The following is a 19,932-nucleotide window of genomic DNA, read 5'->3' as shown; positions in this document are numbered from 1 at the left end:
CTAGCCTGGGAAACTCCATATGCCACAGGTGCTGCCCTAAAAAGACAAAAAAAAAAAAGAAAGAAAAAAAAAAGAAAAGAAAGAAGAAATGAAGTGGAACTATGGGAAATTTTTTCTACTTTTTTTTTCAATTACCATATTTTCTATAATAATTGAATGTTATTATTTAATAGAATATAAATTTTAAAAGTCTATATTATCTACACAAAGAAATATATTGGGAAAATAATTCATGACAGTTGAATTTGAAATTGTGTGACCATTTAGGGCAGTATTTAAAATATTTATAAGAGTCCTTCAATTCAGTGTTTGGCAAACTATAGTGTGCAGGCCACATCCAGCCTGTCAGCTGTTTTTGTAAATAAAGTTTTATTGAAACACAGTCACACTCACTCATCTAAGATTGTCCATGGCTTCTTTCCTGCTATAGAGGTAGAATTGAGAAGCTGGGACAGAGACCACATGGCCCTCAAAGCCCTATACATTTATTGTGTGGCTCTTTACAGAACAAGTTTGCCAGCCTCTGTCATAACAAATAAAAGGAAATACAGGAAAGACAGTGGGTGTAAATTTAATAATGCTTTCCATTCACTATTTTAAGATTTTTTTTTTTCTTTTTGTCTATTGTCTTCTTAGTGCTGCACCCACGGCACATGGAGGTTCCCAGACTAGGGGTTCAATCAGAGCTGCAGCTACCTGCCTACACCACAACCACAGCAATGCCAGATCTGAGCCGCATCTGCAACCTACACCACAGCTCATGGCAATGCCAAATCCTTAACCCACTGAGCAAGACCAGGGATCAAACCTGCAACCTTATGGTTCCTAGTCGGATATGTTTCTGCTGCACCACGATGGGAACTCCCTATATTTTAAGATCTTTTAAATCAGAAAAAAGAGAGGGGAAAAGTTGGTATTCCAAGATAAGGGAATTTTTTTGAAATTTTCATACTAAAATGAAAGAAAAGTGCTATATAATAGTTAGAACACAGAGGACACCATTTGGCTCTTTACAAGGCAGAATCTGTGAGCCAGTAAAGAGGAATTTCACTGTGTTTCAATACAAGATAACATGGGAAAGTATTTATTAGTACTATGTGGACAATTTGTCCAGTGATGTTCTAAACAACATTTCTATTTTTTTTTCCTTAGTATGCACAAAAGATACTAAAATCCAACAGGCAGTTCTGCAGCAAGTTGGGGAAATATCGCATGCCATTTGCTTGGGCAGTGAGGTACGTTGACAATTGCAACCAACAGAATAGAAATAAATGTACAGTCTGCATTGAAAGCTTCAGTTTTGACCACCTCTGTGTTACAAGTTGTTTTTTAATATACCAACACCTAGAAGAATGCTCATGTGTTCATCTTCATAAATACCTTGAGTTCCCCAGAAACCTGTCTTACAAGACAGTTTAGCAAGACATGCTCACAATAGACCGGGACCATGCATGACCAGATGCAGAGTAGCCATGACCACATATGCAGTGGCCCTTGGTAAGATCAAAGCAAGGTCATAACTTTTAAGTATATATATTTGATCTAACAAATATATTCTTGATGTTTTATCAGTCCTAAGGGTTTTATGTACATAAAATTCACAAGGAAGCACTATGATTTCTTATGCATGTACATGTTTTCATCTGTGCAGAAAACACAGATCCATATATGGGTGTTCAAGTGAAACCAACAAATTGATCACTTAAACTCTCTTTGATCTTGGCATTGATTATAATTAGCATAGCCAAGTTTACTCTCTGATAAACCAGTTGACTCTCTGACAAGACTGCTGAGTTACGTGGACACTGATGGCAAAATCATCTACCTGGACATATAACCTCTGCATAAAGAACACAAATTGCTTTTCAGACCTGTTGAAACATCAGTTGCTGTAGTCCTCCTCAGCCTCTTTGTGTTTTTGTCAGTACATGAATTTCTTAAAGGAGGAAGAACCCAGCATAGACAAAGGAGAAAATGTCAACAATGTACAAGCTGAATAAACTAAGAAAGATTAATTAGTCCTACAAAAAAAAAAAAAAGGCAGCCTATTAAGTACCCATCTGAATGTTGGTAACATCCCAAAGCAAATAACTCTAAAAACCCAAAGGAAGGGAGAACTGGTTCGTTACGCCATTTGGGGGGGTCTCCCAGTATCCAGTGTGGCATATAACCAGAGTAAACTCACCAATGTTTTTTTTAATGGTGTGTTGTTAATGAAAGTTGGAGATGATTAGGTACAGGGAAGAGAAAGGTAAAATTTGGGGCAGCAGTAAACCAAAGTAGGCTCACGCAGTCTCTAGAAATTAATCTTCCCTAAAGCCGCCCTTTAAGCTAAGAAGAGACAAAGGTCATCCAGATCAGGAACCACTTACAGATTGGAACTTTGGTCAAGTTTCCTTTCTAAGCCTCAAAGTCCCCATCTACAGAATAAAACTGACAACACCTGCCTCCTGGTGTTGCAATCACAAGTGCAACATTATCTGAGATCATAAATATCCTTTTAACTCCCTTTAACATCTCTCTCAGGGACAATTAATATTAGACTATTCTATTTGAAAAAGATACTGTTTAGAAATACTGAATCCTATGTGATGAACATAATTCTTTTTAATCCTCGTATGCTTCAAGAAAAAGATAGTTATAATTCTCTGGTCAAACTTTTTCATGTTTATAAATATTCTCAGTTCCCACAAGAAAGTTGGTTGGGGCGAGTAGAGGCAGAATATCCTTTTGCTAAGAGAAATATTCCCGTATGGTAAAATTATAATGGAGAACACGTTTTCTCTTTAAGGATTGAGGATTATCCTGAGCATTGTTATAAGCAGACGTTTTAGAGCCAGAGCTGAGTTCCAAATCTTAACTTCATTTACCAGCCAAGTGAATTTAGGCGAGAATGTACAGTCTTTCTTTACCTCGATTTTTTAAATTCTATTTTTATTAGAATACAGTTGATTACAGTGTTGCGTCATTTTCTGCTGTACGGCACTGTCACCCATTCTTTTCTCATGTTCTCTTCCATCATGGCCTGTCCCAAGAGACTGAATATAGTTCCCTGTGCTATACAGTAGGACCTCATTGCTTATCCATTCTAAATGCAATAGTTTGCATCTATCAACCCCAAACTCTCTGTCCATCCCACTTCAGTTTTTTTGAATGTATAAAAGAGAAATCATAATATCTGATTTACTGTTTCAGGAATTAACAAGTCTAGATCATACCCAATAAAAGATAGTCACTATTAGAAGTCGTTATTCTAATGTGACTGTTAAGAGTCCCTCTGGCGATCATATTCACCCCAACAAGTCTCCTTTTCAGGTAAACTCGGGGCAGTGAAGAAAATGTGGGAGAAAGGAGTTAAAAGAACTCCCTATTACCTGAGCAATTCGGAAAAGCAGTAACTTTGAGGTTGTCTGGTAAAATATGCTGGAGCAAAGACAGTTGAAGTTTCTAGGGAGGCCGATGATATTACCAACTATTGAAGTAATTATATCTAAAACAGGAAAGCCAAAAAAACCACAAGTTCATGCTACATTAATGCCTGATCAGTGCTTGGGTTGTAGGTTAGGAAACAGTATATACTAACAATTTATGTACATAAATATATGATTTGCATTTACAGAAACATCTCTAGCAAGTAAGAAAAATGGTTAGCAGTACAGTTCTCAAGCTTTCATGTTAGACCACATGAACTATCTCACTACAAAAAAAAAAAAAAACAAGTACAAGATCCAGCCAAAGAAGTTTCTAATTTTCCCTTGACAGTGCAGAAACTGCTTCAAATAAATGTTGACCAAATCAGAGGCAGGCTTCTTGTTACTCATGTCGTTTTGACATAAGCCAGCCTGCTGACATGTTTCGGTACCCTGTAGATACTGCTGGTTCTCTGGCTCCTTTTCCTCACTACTATATTTTCTTGATTGCAGCTTGTTTTAGGTCATGGCTTTGAATGTACTCGAAAACACTTTGGCCCTGAAAATCAATGGCTACTAAAAAGCAAAGAATTGATAATTAGCTGACAATCATATTTTTACCCAGATCCAGTCATCCCACCAGCTGCAAGACACGGACATTCATCACTGTGAACATTTTATCTAGAACCAATTTGGTGCCTGTTTTTATTTGGGGCACCAGCTGTGGCACCATTTTATAGCAAAAAAGGTTATATTTGGAGCAGGTTAAAAAAACACATTCAGATGGCTACTCCTTGATTCAGGAGAAAGTCGACTTTTACAGACGTGCCACGTTGTTAAATGGAACTCTTTCCATGCGTGTCACCCCTAGAGTTACGTGTGCCTCAATCCAGGACAGGAGTCTTCTTGATTTCTTTTTCTCTGACCCATGCAACAGTCCAAATGGACCAGAGTAAAACAGTGGATTTTCTCTAAAATTAAATTGGACTAAAATAAAAACGTCATTCTTACCTATCCATTTAGAAAAGGCACAGCGGACAACAACAGCATCTCCAACAGGTGATTGTGCAGTTTCTGTTGAGATCCCGCCAGGGACAAAAACTCAAACGCATCCCTCGGTGGTTCTTTCTGTCTATTTATAGCTCTCATGATTAGATAGTTCTTTTTAAAAATATTTTTAAACTGCTTGAGAGTCACTTTTATGCTTTGTCTCCCAAAGCCCCGCAGATATGCCCAGTTCTTTCCATATATCAGAACTATTCGTGCTGCTTATGAACAAAGTTCTCGGGGACACCTAAAACTTCTTTTCCTTTAGGCCAAACACTGCGCTTTTTTTTTTCAATCATACCCCAATTGTTACGGCTCTGAGACCCTCACTGTACACTGATTCTTGCTCAACTCTGGCAATTGGAACTGGGCACAATGTCCCAGCCATCCTGAAACCATCTGTGTAAATGAATCAGTTCTCTGCTTCCCTGCCAGTTGGCGTATTTATCAAGCAGGGACAGAGAGTGTGGCACTCCGCGGTGCTGTATTCTGACACCAAGTGTCCAATCTAAGTGAGCTTTTTCCAGGACAGAGCTGTGAATAAGAGCAAAACCGAGTGATACCAATCAAGTCTGTCGATATATTTGAAGTGACTGGTTAAAAAAAGAAAAAAACTACTACTCAAGCTCAATTTAACTTCCTCCCATGTTGGGAAAAACGTCCTCTTGGTTTCAGCATGTCACATACTCAAACAAAAGCCCTGAATAATATTCAAATAAAAATGATCTTGGAGTTAAATATTTTCATTCTGCTTCCCCGAGTGTTTCTTGATAGGAGACCTTTTTCCCTTCAGTTACTACTTAACAGGGAAAAAAAACTGAAGAGAAAGCTTGAAGAATTTTAAAAATACTGTTCTGATAAATTCCTGGCCCATTTTCTGAATTGTTTGACATGAAAGTGATATGATCAGATATCCATTTAACTGGCCTTTTCAACGTGTGTATTGAAATCTTCAGTTAATTGGAAGAGTAATAAAAGAGTCTCATTAAGGTCCTCAAGTTAGAAGAAATAAGAATTCAATATTTTTCTAACATTAAAAAAATCAATTACACCTGGGTCTAATTTTTCTTTGATAGTCATGAAGTATGATAAATTATGGAAGAAACACTAGCATTAAGTATGCCTTGTATACTTGCTTCTCAACAAATATTTACCTGGCCATACGATATTATTTGGATGAAAACAATTTATGTATTTTGACTAAATCTATTTAGTCCCATTAAAATGGATCAAGGAAGGAAAGAAATGGCTCAGGTTCTTGATGTTCTCTTTATTTAATAAAAAAGTCTCACTCAGGTGTTCTCCATTTTATCTTTGTCTCTGTCCTAAAGTTTAGGACATGGTACATTTATCCCCATGAACATGTTTCAAGAGTCTGGTTCTCAACACCCACATACCCAACCTTATTCCTTTTCCTCTGCTCATAAATTCTAATGGCACCACCAAACCAATGTGACCTTGGCTTGTCCAGGAAATAATGAAAAAATAGTAACATATGTTCCTGTTCCTCTCAGCACCCTTAATACTCCATGGCTTCAATATATTACCAAAGCATAAATAAATGTAGTTGGTATATGGGCTGCTGTCACTTTAGATACGGGGTTGAAAATAAGAAATTAAAGATAAGTGTAGCATATCAATGAAATGTTTGCCGAAGAAGTTTTCTTGTCTTTTTATTTTATAGGTTCCTGGAGTTTCTTCCATTATAAGTGGGAAGTTGAATTCCTTTAATCACCTTAAAAGTGCAACAATCCAAATACAAACTTGAATACAAACTTTGTAAACAATCCAAATACAAACTTGAATAAATACCATTTTCTTTCAGATCGGTATTTAAGGACAACCAGGGAAATGTGGACAGAGACTCAAGATTTTCACCATTGTATAGACAAGAAAGCAGCAAGATTTCAACTGAGGACCTACTTAAACTAGTGTCAGATTATAGAAGGTAAGATTTTTTGGATACTTTTGAAATTAATATGAATCAACTATACTGCTACTGGTGTTATCTCTGCATAAAAAATACATAACTACCAGATTCTCAAATGTCCAAACCCCTCTAAAAAGCAGATGCTTTGCAGATGACTTCGCATATGCCCAAATGACTGCCCTACAGGTGAATCTGCCAGAATTAGATGGAAGAGGGTGAAACATTAAACTTTGCCAGTTATCTATAGCTAGGTAACATCATAAATCTTAGTAGCTAAAAATAACAACATCGCTTATTTTACTCTTTGTTCATAATTTGAGTATGGCTAGATGAAAAGAGCTTGTCTCTTCTGTACCTGGCATTGACTGGGAGAGGTCAAATAGAGCGAGAGGATTCCTTTTCAAGATAGCTCATTTGATGACTGGTGAGCGTGCAGGTGTTGGCTGGGAGGTCAGCCGGAGCTGTGGGCTAGAGACCTTGGTTCTTCTTCATGGGAGCCTCTCCATGAGCTGCTAAGGCTTCCTCATGGCATGATTGATGGCTGGGTTCTAAGCGTACGTGTCCCAAGGGACAGACAGAAAATGATCACTGCCAGTTTCCTAAGACCTGAAACTGTCACACTGTCATTTCTGCCATAATATAGTGTCAAACTGTCACAAATCCTAGATTCAAATGAAGGGTAAATGGACACTTCTGCATAGGAGGAATGTTAGGGAATTTTAGAATACTTTTGAAACCCCACACGGCAATTAATTTCTATGAATACAATAATGCGTACCATTCTGTCATTCAGATGCTTCTGGAAAAGATGAAAGGAAGTTAATGCCAAAAGAAGTAATACATAAAAGTCACAACATTTTTAAATGACTCATCATGTATTCAACATCTGATGATGAAAAGGTCTTTCATGACAAGTGACTTACCTTAACTGTTAGTCCCCTGATATACACTGGATTCTTGTACCTTTTGCCCCCTTTTCAGATGATAACTCTCTGCCTCTCCCATCTAAGAATCAACAATCCCTTGTCAATTAATTTTGTTGATCCAAAGCAAAAATAATATTTCCTGGATATTCAGTAGAGGATGTATTTCTATTTAACGAGAAGGGAAGTTTGCCCAATTGGTCTTTTTTTGTTATGGAAAAATACATACCTTAGAAAGCAAAATAAAAGTGAAAAGTAAAATCTTAGAGGAAGCCCTGAAACCCTATTACTTTTTTTGTGATCCTACAAGACCACTCCTTAAGACCCTCCCCCTGTCTTTATCAAACTCTGTAGTCGAAACCCTTGGAGCCTTAGTGGAAATTAGGGGTGCTTTTCTGCTTTACATTTTTCCCCAGTGCATTAAAGCATGAAAAGTTGTAATGCTGAGCAGAAGGGAATGGACAAAACAGGAGAAGAGCATACTTTCACCAAACCCTGTCATTGGTGTTTAGCAAAGAAAATTGTCACTACAGCATTTTTTGGTCTTTTTTTTTTTTTTTTTTTTTTTTTTTTTTTTTTTTTTTTTTTTTTGCTATTTCTTGGGCCGCTCCTGCGGCATATGGAGGTTCCCAGGCTAGGGGTTGAATCGGAGCTGCAGCCACCGGCCTACGCCAGAGCCACAGCAACGCTGGATCTGAGCCGCATCTGCAACCTACACCACAGCTCACGGCAACGCCGGATCGTTAACCCACTGAGCAAGGGCAGGGACCAAACCCGCAACCTCATGGTTCCTAGTCGGATTCGTTAACCACTGCGCCACGACGGAACTCCCACTACAGCATTTTTTTAATGATTTTTTTACTTTTTCCATTTAGTTGGTTTACTGCGTTATGTCAGTTTTATACTATACAGCAAAATGACCCAGTCACTCACTCTCACACACACACACACACACACACACATATAAATATATATATATATATATATATATATATATACATATATATATATATATGTTCTTTTTCTCACATTATCCTCCATCCTGCTCCATCACAAGTGGCTAGATATAGTTCCCCGTGCTATACACATAACAAACGCTGGAAAGGGTGTGGAGAAAAGGGAACCCTCCTACACTGTTGGTGGAAATGTAAATTGGTACAACCACTATGGAAAACAGTATGGAGGTACCTCCGAAAACCAAATATACCACTACAGCATTTAGAGGGCATCTGGAATACCCAGCGCCATACTGGTGAGACATTAAATTATTTCACGGATGCTCACACCTTATGCATTTATTCTAGGTAGCATGCCAGTAAATGTCTACTCCCAACCCTCTCGAGGGGAAAACCGATTTGTACTAATGGCAGATGTCTATGATGTAAACTCTCCTACACTCTGGTGTCAAGCTACCAGTTGGGTAACAGTCTGGGGTGGGTTTCACCAAACATGAGGTTGGCAAGAAATGTACACACCATGATATGACGTTTCCACCACACAAGTGGATGTTTCTAAATAACCTCAAGAGCATGGCTCATCTCATCATGCAGTAAAAGAATTCCAAAGTGATGAATATTCTGTACTTATTACTAAATAAGTATTTATTGGTGTTTAATGTAATTTGTTTAAAGGTAAGTTTATGTGATTTCATTTTTAATCATGGATGTGTTTTATAGCTGGTAGGCCACAGTAAGGGAACATATAATAACTAGCTCTCATATGAGAACAGCTGGCTCTGACTCACCACTGTAGTAGATTTCCTGGGAGGGCAAAGCCTTTTTTTTTTTTTCTTTTTAGGGCCGAACCCACCTCATATGGAGGTTCCCAAGCTAGGGGTCCAATCGGAGCTACAGAGGCCAGCCCACATCCGCCACAGCCAAAGCAACGCCAGGTCCAAGCCACCACAGCTCACAGCAACGCTGGGTCTTAACCCACTGAGTGAGGCCAGGGATCAAACCTGATCCTCCTGGATACCAGGAGGATTCCTTTCCGCTGAGCTTTGACGGGCACTCTAAGAGGGCTACCACTTGAAAATGTAATCAACAGCTTTCTTCTTTCTAAAAAGGACAATAAGAGAGAAGGTTTTAGTGAAGAGGAGGGAAAGAAACAAGGGCTTGTGAGTTAGAATGAATGTGGATACAGGGGCAGGTGGTAGGGAAGAGTCTATATAACTGAAAAGGGTGGGAGAGGAGCCAGGATCAGGGAAAGGTCCCCTGTCCTCCTTGATTGTTGGTGAGGAGGGAACAAGCAGACTGTCCACCTAGCAGTTGCAGCAAAGACTTTGCTCTCAAAGCCCTGCTCTCAAAACCTCTTAAAACTTCTCGTGAAAGTGAATCATTTAAACCAGCTCAGATACTAGTACTTTTTGGTAACAACAACTATTTACCATCTACCAAAGCTACAAATTTACCATAGCACTTGTTTGGCCATTTATACAAATGTTTTCGGAACTGGTACAAGTAAACGTAAAACATTCTTCAGAATATCTGTTAATTGGACCCCCCTCCCTGACTTTTCATTTTTCTTGGCAACATCGCATAAATTTTAGTGTTCAAAATAAAACTCACTAAACTAAATTGCTCACAAGATCATTTAATGTTCCAGTGTTTACCCTTGTCAAAGCTCAGAATTACAATTTGTTTTTTTTTTCTTTGACAACTAGAATAATTCATTGTGTGTGTGTGTGTGTGTGTGTGTGCTTCTATGTTGTGTGTGTTTCTATGCTGGCATACTTTCACAGAGCTGACAGAATAAGCAAAACGCAGACCATTCCCGGAAGCCTGGATATTGCTGTTGACAACATTCCTTTGGAGCATCCAAGTATGACAACAATATCATGGTTTGCTTGTAGCGTTTTGAATATTTAGTGGCTTGTTGGTTGGTTGGTTGACTAGTTGGTTGGAAAGTTGGTTTGTTTCAAAAATTTGTTTGGGATATATGTAATTCATTATCCTATAGAAATTTGGGGCCCCTTATTTCTCCAGTAAGACAGACTTAAGTATTGTAGGACAAGGACTATACTCAGGGTAGCCTAATATTCATCTGACAAAGTGTTAAATTACTTCATTTAATCCTCAAAACCCTGGAGGGTTGCAAAAGAAGAAAATCAAGCTCAGATAGATTGATAAACCAAAAACCCATAATGGGCAAGTCCACACTGTGCTGCCGAAGGGTTACTCTGAATACCTTGCCTAGCTGTGCAGGTGGCTGGCCATGCAAATTATAGCCAAAATGTTTTTAGACTCTGTTACTATACAGAGAGCATATATTTTTTTTTTAAGAATACAGTCAGAAGTTCTCTTTATGTCAGTAAAAATTTGAATTTCAGAAGGTGTTTTTATTAACTTACAAATAAAATTTTCAGAATTTTTTTTCTTTTTTTACATTTTAGGGCCGTACCTGTGGCATATGGAAGTTCCCTGGTTAAGGATCAAATTGGAGCTGCAGCTGCTGGCCTACACCACAGCCACAGCAGCTTGGGATCCGAGCCATGTCTGCGACCTACACCACCGCTCATGGCAATGCCAGATCCTTAACCCACTGAATGAGGCCAGGGATCAAACCTGCATCCTCATGGATACTAGTTGAGTTTGTAACCTGCTGAGCCACCATGGGAACTGCAGAATTTATCTCTTACTTGGTGAGATTGGTTTATTTTTTTTCTTTTAATTATGCCTTTTGGTGACTTCTCAGTGACACAAAGAAGGAGTGAAGGTATCCTAAAAAGAACTACAAACGAGATTTGAGTTTCCATGAGCACTATTAAGTTTTTCATTCTCATCGTTTCCCCACAGATCACTTTCATAAGAAATAAAATAAACGTTCTAAGTTAAGCCATGGCTCCAAATCAGTTTTCTATTGATTGGTGTGAAAAAGCAGAGGACAGACTAAGATATTTCCTCTACCTGATTTGTGGGAGGTGGTTTTTATTACCTATGGAAAAGAAAAATAACAGGAGAAAGCTAAAATACTCTCTTTGAAAAGCCTGTAAAATATCAGAGAAATTGGAACATGTAATAAAAATATTGTAATTGATTTTTGAAAAAAACAAACCTGCAATCTGATTCCAAAGCATATTTAGCTAATCATTGTGCTCATGTGAACCCAGGAAGATTCCAGAGGTGACAAGGAAGGTAGAAAGCCTAGCTATCTTTCACGACCACAGCTTTAGCCTCCAAACTCCTTAGTGATAAGTTTTGATTTATAAATTCCTAATAATTCCCCCATTAGGCTATTTTTACAAGGTTAGATTTTTTTTAAAAGATGATAAAAAATTAAAGAGACAAAATTGTAACTAATGCAGAGAGGGATTGGGGCCTTTGTTGGGAAGAATTACCACTAAGTCATTGGGTAGTCTCAGTAATAAACCCCTTGGACAGAATTTTGTTCTGTGATGTATCAGTTTCTATATTGTTATGGTTAAGGAGAATGGGCTAGTCTTTATCTTAATAATATTGGATTAGTATGCTTAGAGGATCTCTAGCTAAAATTTACTTTTTATATGAAGCTTAATACACAAAGAAAATAGTAATAAACCCAAAAGGTGTACCAGTTTTTTGAGAGATCAGTTTTGGTATTAAATACATCACTGATTATGTATCATGCCTGCCTCCTACATATTTTTCATGCCAGCATAATTTAACCTAAAGTGGTGTACAACTATGGAGTTTCTATTTTGAGTGGATTTATTTTAAAATATGTTAAGTGTTGTTCCCTTACAGGTAACCCTATAAATGACACACTCTTATTTTCTGATTTTTAAAGACTGTGTAACATCGTCCTTTATCCCTGTCAAACCTTTCAATGTGGTGGCTCCACCAGAACCCACAGTGGAGGTGGAAGAATTTGTTTACGACTCAACAAAGTATTGCCGTCCTTATAGAGTATACAAAAATCAAATTTATGTTTATCCCAAGCACCTCAAGTATGACAGCCAGAGATGTTTCAGCAAGGTATGGTATGTTTTCTTTCTGAGATATCATCTTCTCTCTGCCCCTTATTCAGAACATATTAAGATAATGTCTCGAAAGTTCAAGTGCAGAGTACTACAGGCCAACACTTTGGAATAGAAAACTATTGGAAGAAAATGTCTAATAAGAGCAGTGATTAGTTTCACCTTAAAAGTGTTTAGGGATGCATGCTTTGTAACATATGAATAATCCTTTCTGAAATCAGCCCTAAATAATTTTGTTCTAGACACTATTTTTAGTTTATCAAGAGTCTCTGAAAATAGCATACCTGCACCCTTCCAATATGACTCTTTTCTTCCCTTTTAAATAATCTCTCCACATCCTTTTGCTATTTCTGAGCACTATGAATAGTGTCACAAGGAAGCACTGGCTATTCTACATTTTTTTGGATTTAATTAGAAGCTACCTATTTTAGGCACTTAGATTGTTTTTTTTGGTGTTATCTAACAGGAAATTATAATTTCCATTTTCCCTCGCTGTAATTTCAGGCACGAAATATAACTGTGTGCATTGAATTCAAAAATTCCGATGAAGAAGATGCCAAGCCTGTGAAGGTGAGCCAAGCCCACCAGGGAACACAGCATAAAGGAGGAGGCAGAGGCTCCAGTTCGCTCCGCCACCAAGGGGCCTTTTATTGAGTGTGCCTGAAACAGGAGAAATTCAGTACATTTGTTTCAGTTTTCCTAAAATGTACCTGATGGAATAGCCATCATTAACAAGATCTATTAGAAATGCCAGTCTCAGGACTCTGCTTAGCTTTTCAGAGTTTGGGGGGAAAAGAAAGGAAGCCATTCTAGTGTGACATGAACACAAAGATTCCCCTCTGGAAGACTTTGCCCTTTTCAAAGATTAGCCTGCCTCTCTATTCAGTGTGCTTGATCCACATCCCAGCTGGCCATGGTGTGGCCTGTGCAGAAGGGCTGCCACACGCTGGCCTGATGGCTAATGCAGGAAGCCCAAGGGACGTTCACATTTATGGAAGGTGCACGCGGCCACCTGCCAGAGGAGCTGAGAAATGGCTCTGGGAAGCTGGTCCCTGTTGTTGAGCCCATGATTTAATAAGATCAATAAAACTCTGAGGTTTGGGTCAACTGGGCTGTTTGAACCTATAAAACTGCAACTAGATGGCATTTTTCACAGTTCATTCTTTGCTATATACCGTTTTTATTTTAGAGACTTCAGACAACCTAAAGCAACCTGTAAAAATAAAGAGGAAGATTATCCTGAGTGGGCCTGCAGCCAGACCTCCCCAGTTTCGGTGAAATCAGAGGGAGGAGATAGAGTAAAGGAGAAAACTAATTTCTAACTAACCCCCGCAATGATCGGAGATAATCTCTTAAAGCACCCTGTCAGCTGCCAGCTGTGTTCTCTGTACTCAGAAGCATTGCAGCATCATTCAGAAGGATGGTAGTCAATTTGAGTGATTGAGTGAATCACGCAGCGGAGAGGGAAAGCGTTCTTTCACATGGTCTTGAGGCACTGGGAGCGTCCTCAGATTCCAGGCTCCACAATAGCATTAACAGCAGGTCAGAAAGAAAATGAAATGAAACTGTCAAGCAAACAAAGGCAGTGGCCAGACTGCAAACGCACCAGGCCTGCTAGTGCATTGTGTATGGGGAAAATTCTAGAAAAGAGGAATACCCACAGGAACATGGGACCTCCGATTCATTACATTCGAAAGCATTACTCAGAGAGACAGGTGACCTCAGCAGAGGGACATTGAGCCTTGAGCTACAAGTTATTTTATGACAAGGAAGTGCCATATCCCATCCCATGGCCTGATGAGCATCTGGGCTAGAAGAATAATACAATACGGTGAGCCTGGAGCCAGCCCTGTCCTTCCAGCTCTGCAGTCTTGGTTGGAGGCTGGCATGTCAGGAGCTGAGGTCCAATCAAGCCTTGTGGTCACCCAGGACTGACCGCCTCAAACTCTAGACCAGAGCTGGATACCAAGGGCTGAAGGAAGCAGAACTGAACAAACTATCTCTTACCTCCTAGTCATCCAAGGTTTGGTAGTGAATTGACTCAGGTATTTAGTGTTGATATAATGTTTACATGATGAATTAAAACCTTCCATGTTTCTTTGGCAATGTCCCATGGTATATACTAAATATAGGACAGCAAGTCAAAGAAGTTCAAGGTTAATTGGATGCCAGATAAGCCTAGCAAGTTACCACCAAATTTATCTTTGTTCCAAGATGGGTAACTGAAGAATGTTGACCTTTTTGTGCTCTGGGTTAATGTCAGACACGCATAATTATTCAACTCATTCCTTTTTAAACAGTGTATTTATGGAAAACCTGGAGGGCCCCTCTTCACCTCAGCCGCCTACACTGCAGTTCTGCACCATTCCCAGAATCCAGATTTCTCAGACGAGGTAAGGGCTGTTTCCAGAAACTCCTTAAAAGATGGGTGAGTGGGTAAGATAATACACAGTAATAAACACTCTCTCTAGACTGCATCTCAGACTAAGGACATACCTTAGCAGGTGTTTACATGACCAAGCTTTAGAAGCTACGTTCATTGCTCCAGGAGTATGCTGCAAATTCATATATTTCAGCATAAAACATGATGTTTTTATTGTATCATTTTTTTCAAGTTAGATTGATTTTTTTCTTTCATTGGTTCATATAACAAAGATCATGTTAAATAGTTTTTAGCAGCATCATTTCATCTCATAAGGGAAAAACAAAGGGCTAGAATATGGGCCAACACTCTTGCTTATAACCTTCCTGAACTTGAAGGACCTAGACCTCCTGCCCTGGCCAACTCTCAAGACTTACTATGTACCAGGCACCATGCTCTACTCCAGTATGCACCAGCTCACGTAATACACACAGCTTTCTCCAGGGAAACAGAGCCAATAGGGAGATAGATTAGATAGATAAATAGATAGATAGATAGATAGATAGGATGAATGAATGTAATATAAGATATCGACTCCCATCATTATGAAAGCTGAAGCATCCCACAAGCTATACCATCTGCAGCTGGAGACCCAGGAAGGTGCAGTTCAAAGGCCTGAGAACTAGAGAATCTATTGTAGATTCCAGTCCAGATATGAGGCACCAAGGACGGGAGAAAGTCCATGCTCCAGGTCAAAAAGTCAGGGACAGAGGGAATTCAACCTTCCTCGGCCTTTTCATTCTCTTCTGGACCTCGGTGGATGAGACAGATGCCCAGTCATGCGAAGAGGGCCACCTCTTTTACCCAGTTCACCAATTCAAATGCTAGTCTCTTCCAGAAACACCCACACAGACACTCATGTTTAACCAGCTATCTGGGCATCCCATGGCCCAGTCACATTGACATATAAAATTAACCTTCACACTTTCCTATTTTATGGATGAGGAAACTGGGAGTCAGAGAAGCAACTTTGCCACGGGCACATAACCATGAAGTGACAGTCAGAATTCAAGCCAGGCCATGTGACTCCAGAGCCTAAAGCTTCACAACTCTGCTATAGCAGACATTAAAAAAAAAAAAAAAGTCATTGGGTTAGTGGTAAATTACCATACATATCAGCTTGCATTATCAACAGTTTTGGACAAACAAGTTTCTTTGGTTAAATTTAATTTCTAACCATTAGCTAAGGGCTGAAGTAATGCAACCGGCCAATACGATGTCTTAGATTTAAAATATCACATCTTTTGTATTAGTTTCCTACTTCTACTTTAACAAATTAGTTTAGTGATTTATAACACACACACTGATTATCTTACAGTTCAGCGGGTGAAAACTCAGAAGTGGGTCCCCATGGGGCTGGGGGAGAATCCTTGCCTTGTTTGTTTCTGGAGACAGCCCACACTCCTTGGCTTGTGATCCCCTTCCAGCAATTTCATCACTCCAGCCTCTGCTTGGCTTCTCACCTTTCCGCTGACCTTAACTCTCCAACTGGGCTAAGGGCTGAATCAGAGCTGCAGTTTCAGTCCTATGCCACAGCCACAACTGTGACTGATTCTAGCTGCATCTGCAACCTACACCACAGCTTGTGGCAACACCGAATCCTTAAACCACTAAGCAAGGCCAGGGGTCAAACCTGCATCCTTATGAATATTAGTCTGGTTCTTAACCCGCTGAGCCACAATGGGAACTCCCAACAATGTATTTTTTTAACACAATATATACCATATATATTTCTGTGTTATTTTTTTTAAAGGGACAGATTCCATGCTTCAGTTACATTATTCACAACTACGGAGGTTTTTTGTTTTTGTTGTTGTTGTTGTTGTTATTTCCCCAACACAATTTTTTTTTCCACTGTAGAGCATGGGGATCCAGTTACACCTACATATATACATACTTTTTTCTCCCACTGTCATGCTCCATTGTAAGTATCTAGACATAGTTCTCAGTGCTGCACAGCAGGATCTCATTGTTAATCCATTCCAAAAGCAATAGTTTGCATCCATTAACCCCAAGCTCCCAATCCATCCCACTCCTTCCCTCTCCCCTGGCAACCACAAGTCTATTCTCCAAGTCCATGATTTTCTTTTCTGTGGAAAGGTTCATTTGTGCTGTATATTAGATACAAGATATGTGACATATGGTATTTGTCTTTCTCTTTCTGACTTACTTCACTAAGTATGAGAGTCTCTAGTTCCATCCATGTTGCTGCAAATGGCATTATTTCATTCCTTTTTATGGCTGAGTAGTATTCCATTGTGTATATATACCACATTTTCCTAATCCAGTTGACTGTCGATGGACATTTGGGTTTTTTCCATGTCTTGGCTATTGTGAATAGTGCTACAATGAATATGTGGATACATGTGTCTTTTTTAAGGAAACTTTTGTCTGGATATATGCCCAAGAGTGGGATTGCTGGATCATATGGTAGTTCTATGTATAGGTTTCTGAGTTCCCTCCATACTGTTCTCCATAGTGGTTACATTCCCACCAACAGCACTGGAGGGTTCCCTTTTCTCCACAGCCCCTCCAGCACTTGTTATTTGTGGACTTCTTAATGATGGCCATTCTGACTGGTGTGAGGTGGTATCTCATGGTAGCTTTGATTTGCATTTCTCTAATACTCAGGGATGTTGAGCATTTTTTCATGTGTTTGTTGGCCATTTGTACATCTTCTTTGGAAAAATGTCTATTCAGGTCTTTTGCCCATTTTTCCATTGGGTTGTGGTTTTTGGTGCTGTTGAGTTGTATATGTTGTTTGTATATTTTGAAGATTAAGCCCTTGTCAGTTGCATCATTTGAAACCATTTTCTCCCATTCTGTAAGTTGTATTTTTGTTTTCTTTTTGGTTTCCTTTGCTGTGCAAAAGCTTGTCAGTTTGATTCGGTCCCATTGGTTTATTTTTGCTCTTATTTCTGTTGCTTTGGGAGACTGACCTGAGAAAACGTTTGTAAGGTTGATGTCAGAGAATGTGTTGCCTATATTCTCTTCCAGGAGTTTGATGGTGTCTTGTCTTATAGTTAAGTCTTTCAGCCCTTTTGAGTTTATTTTTGTGCATGGTGTTAGGGTGTGTTCTAGTTTCATTGATTTGCGTGCAGCTGTCCAGGTTTCCCAGCAATACTTGCTGAATAGACTGTCTTTTTCCCGTTTTATGTTCTCGCCTCCTTTGTCAAAGATTAATTGACCATAGGTGTCTGGGTTTATTTCTGGGTTCTCTATTCTGTTCCATTGGTCTGTATATCTGTTGTGGTACCAGTACTAAGCTGTCTTGATGACTGTGGCTCTGTAATATTGCTTGAAGTCTGGGAGAGTTATGCCTCCTGCTTGGTTTTTGTTTCTTAGAATTGCTTTGGCAATTCTGGGTCTTTTGTGGTTCCATCTAAATTTTTGGATTGTTTGCTCTAGTTCTGTGAAAAATGTCATGGGTAATTTGATAGGGATTGCATTGAATCTGTAGATTGCTTTGGGTAGTATGGCCATTTTTACAATATTAATTTTTCCAACCCAGGAGCATGGAATATCTTTCCATTTCTTTACATCTTCTTTGATTTCTTTGAGTAATGTTTTATAGTTCTCAGCATATAGGTTCTTTGCCTCCTTGGTCAGGTGTATTCCCAGGTATTTGATTTTTTTGTGGTGCAATTTTAAAAGGTATTGTGTTTCTGTATTCCTTTTCTAAAGTTTCATTGTTAGTATACAAAAATGGGACTGATTTCTGAAAGTTAATCTTATATCCTTCTACTTTGCTGAATTTGTTGATCAGTTCAAGTAGTTTTGGGGTTGAGCCTTTGGGGTTTTTTATATATAGTTTCATGTCATATATACAGTGTCTTTGGGGTTTTCTATATATAGTATCATGTCTGCATACAGTAACAGTTTTATCTCTTCTCTTCCTATTTGGATGCCTTTTATTTCTTTTGTTTGTCTGATTGCTGTGACTAGGACTTCCAATACTATGTTGAATAGCAGTGGTGAGAGTGGGCATCCTTGTCTTGTTCCAGATTTTAGTGGGAAGGCTTTCAGCTTTTCTCCATTGAGTATTTTATTTGCTGTGGGTTTGTCATAAATGGCTTTGTTTATGTCAAGGAAATGTTCCCTGCATACCCACTTTGGTGAGAGTTTTTACCATAAATGGATGTTGGGCTTCTCAACAATGTACCTTGGATCTTGTGAAATGCAGATTCTAATTCTGTCTCAGATTCTGTATTTCTAATCAGCTCCCAGGTGTTGCTTATGCCACTGGTCCATGCACACACTTTGGGAGGCAAGGACCTACTGTTCACTCTGCTTATGCCCTTTGATGATAAGGTCCTTAATCTGTGTCTTATGTACATTCTACAGACATGTCTCTGTGTGTGTGTTTGTGTGTGTGCGTTTAATTCACAATGGCACAAATTATCTAATGAGAAGCACTAGGTATTCTAAATTATCATCTTCCACATTAAAGAAGTATAAATAATACCTTAACACATTACTGCTAGCAGGATGGATATTTATTGAGAGTTAAATCAATACTTCCAACACTGACTATTAAACCTAGATTTCAGTTAAAGAGGTTTTTTTTCATTTTCTTTTATTTTGGCCATGCTCATGGCATGCAGAAGTTCCCAGGTCAGGGATCAAACCCACGCCACATCAGTGACAATGCCAGATCCTTAACCCACTGAGCCACCAGGGGATTCCTTCAAGAGTTTTTAAAAGGCTAAAGTGTCTATGCTTTGTCTGGGAAAATGATTTTAATCTCAGCCCAGCTATTATCTCTTTCATTGCAGGTGAAAATTGAACTACCAACACAACTTCATGAGAAACACCATATTTTGTTTTCTTTTTATCACATCACTTGTGACATAAATGCAAAAGCTAACGCCAAAAAAAAGGAGGCTCTGGAAACACCAGGTACTAACAGGAAGCAAATCTGAGATAGCTGTTCATGTCATCTGCTGGACTCGAATTGCAGAGTACTTGAAAAGCTCTGATGTATTTGGTGTTTGGGGGAAGTTTTGTCTTCATAAATGATCAATAGCTTTGTTTTCACTCCTCACCCTGAAGATGTGTTCTGAAAAGTTTTCTCTTTGTTGTTCCTTTGCACAGTTGGATATGCTTGGCTTCCTCTGATGAAACATGATCAGATAGCTTCTCAAGAGTACAGTATCCCAGTAGCAACAAGCCTGCCTCCTAATTATTTAAGCTTTCAAGATTCTTCAAGTGGAAAGGTATTGAGTGACGTATAACTTAAGAGAAAA

At 38.9% G+C, this 19,932-nt stretch overlaps 1 protein-coding gene across 35 annotated transcripts in view; it reads left to right on the top strand.

Annotated features, from left to right (window-relative positions):
- The window catches only part of DOCK10 (dedicator of cytokinesis 10), a 276,179-nt gene that overhangs the window by 180,262 nt on the left and 75,985 nt on the right, over window positions 1-19,932 (top strand). For all 35 annotated transcript variants that reach the window (XM_013984546.2, XM_003133687.6, XM_021074800.1 and 32 more), the window contains exons 14-21: window positions 1,153-1,235; window positions 6,283-6,405; window positions 10,051-10,130; window positions 12,075-12,262; window positions 12,769-12,834; window positions 14,565-14,657; window positions 19,462-19,585; window positions 19,781-19,902. In XM_013984546.2, coding sequence (XP_013840000.1) covers window positions 1,153-1,235; window positions 6,283-6,405; window positions 10,051-10,130; window positions 12,075-12,262; window positions 12,769-12,834; window positions 14,565-14,657; window positions 19,462-19,585; window positions 19,781-19,902 — 879 coding nt within the window. The remainder of the gene's footprint in view (window positions 1-1,152; window positions 1,236-6,282; window positions 6,406-10,050; window positions 10,131-12,074; window positions 12,263-12,768; window positions 12,835-14,564; window positions 14,658-19,461; window positions 19,586-19,780; window positions 19,903-19,932) is intronic.

Source organism: Sus scrofa, chromosome 15 (genome assembly GCF_000003025.6).
Source record: "Sus scrofa isolate TJ Tabasco breed Duroc chromosome 15, Sscrofa11.1, whole genome shotgun sequence".
NCBI lineage: Eukaryota > Metazoa > Chordata > Mammalia > Artiodactyla > Suidae > Sus > Sus scrofa.
Note: the sequence above shows the minus strand (reverse complement) of the source record. Positions and strands in the feature narration are given on the sequence as shown.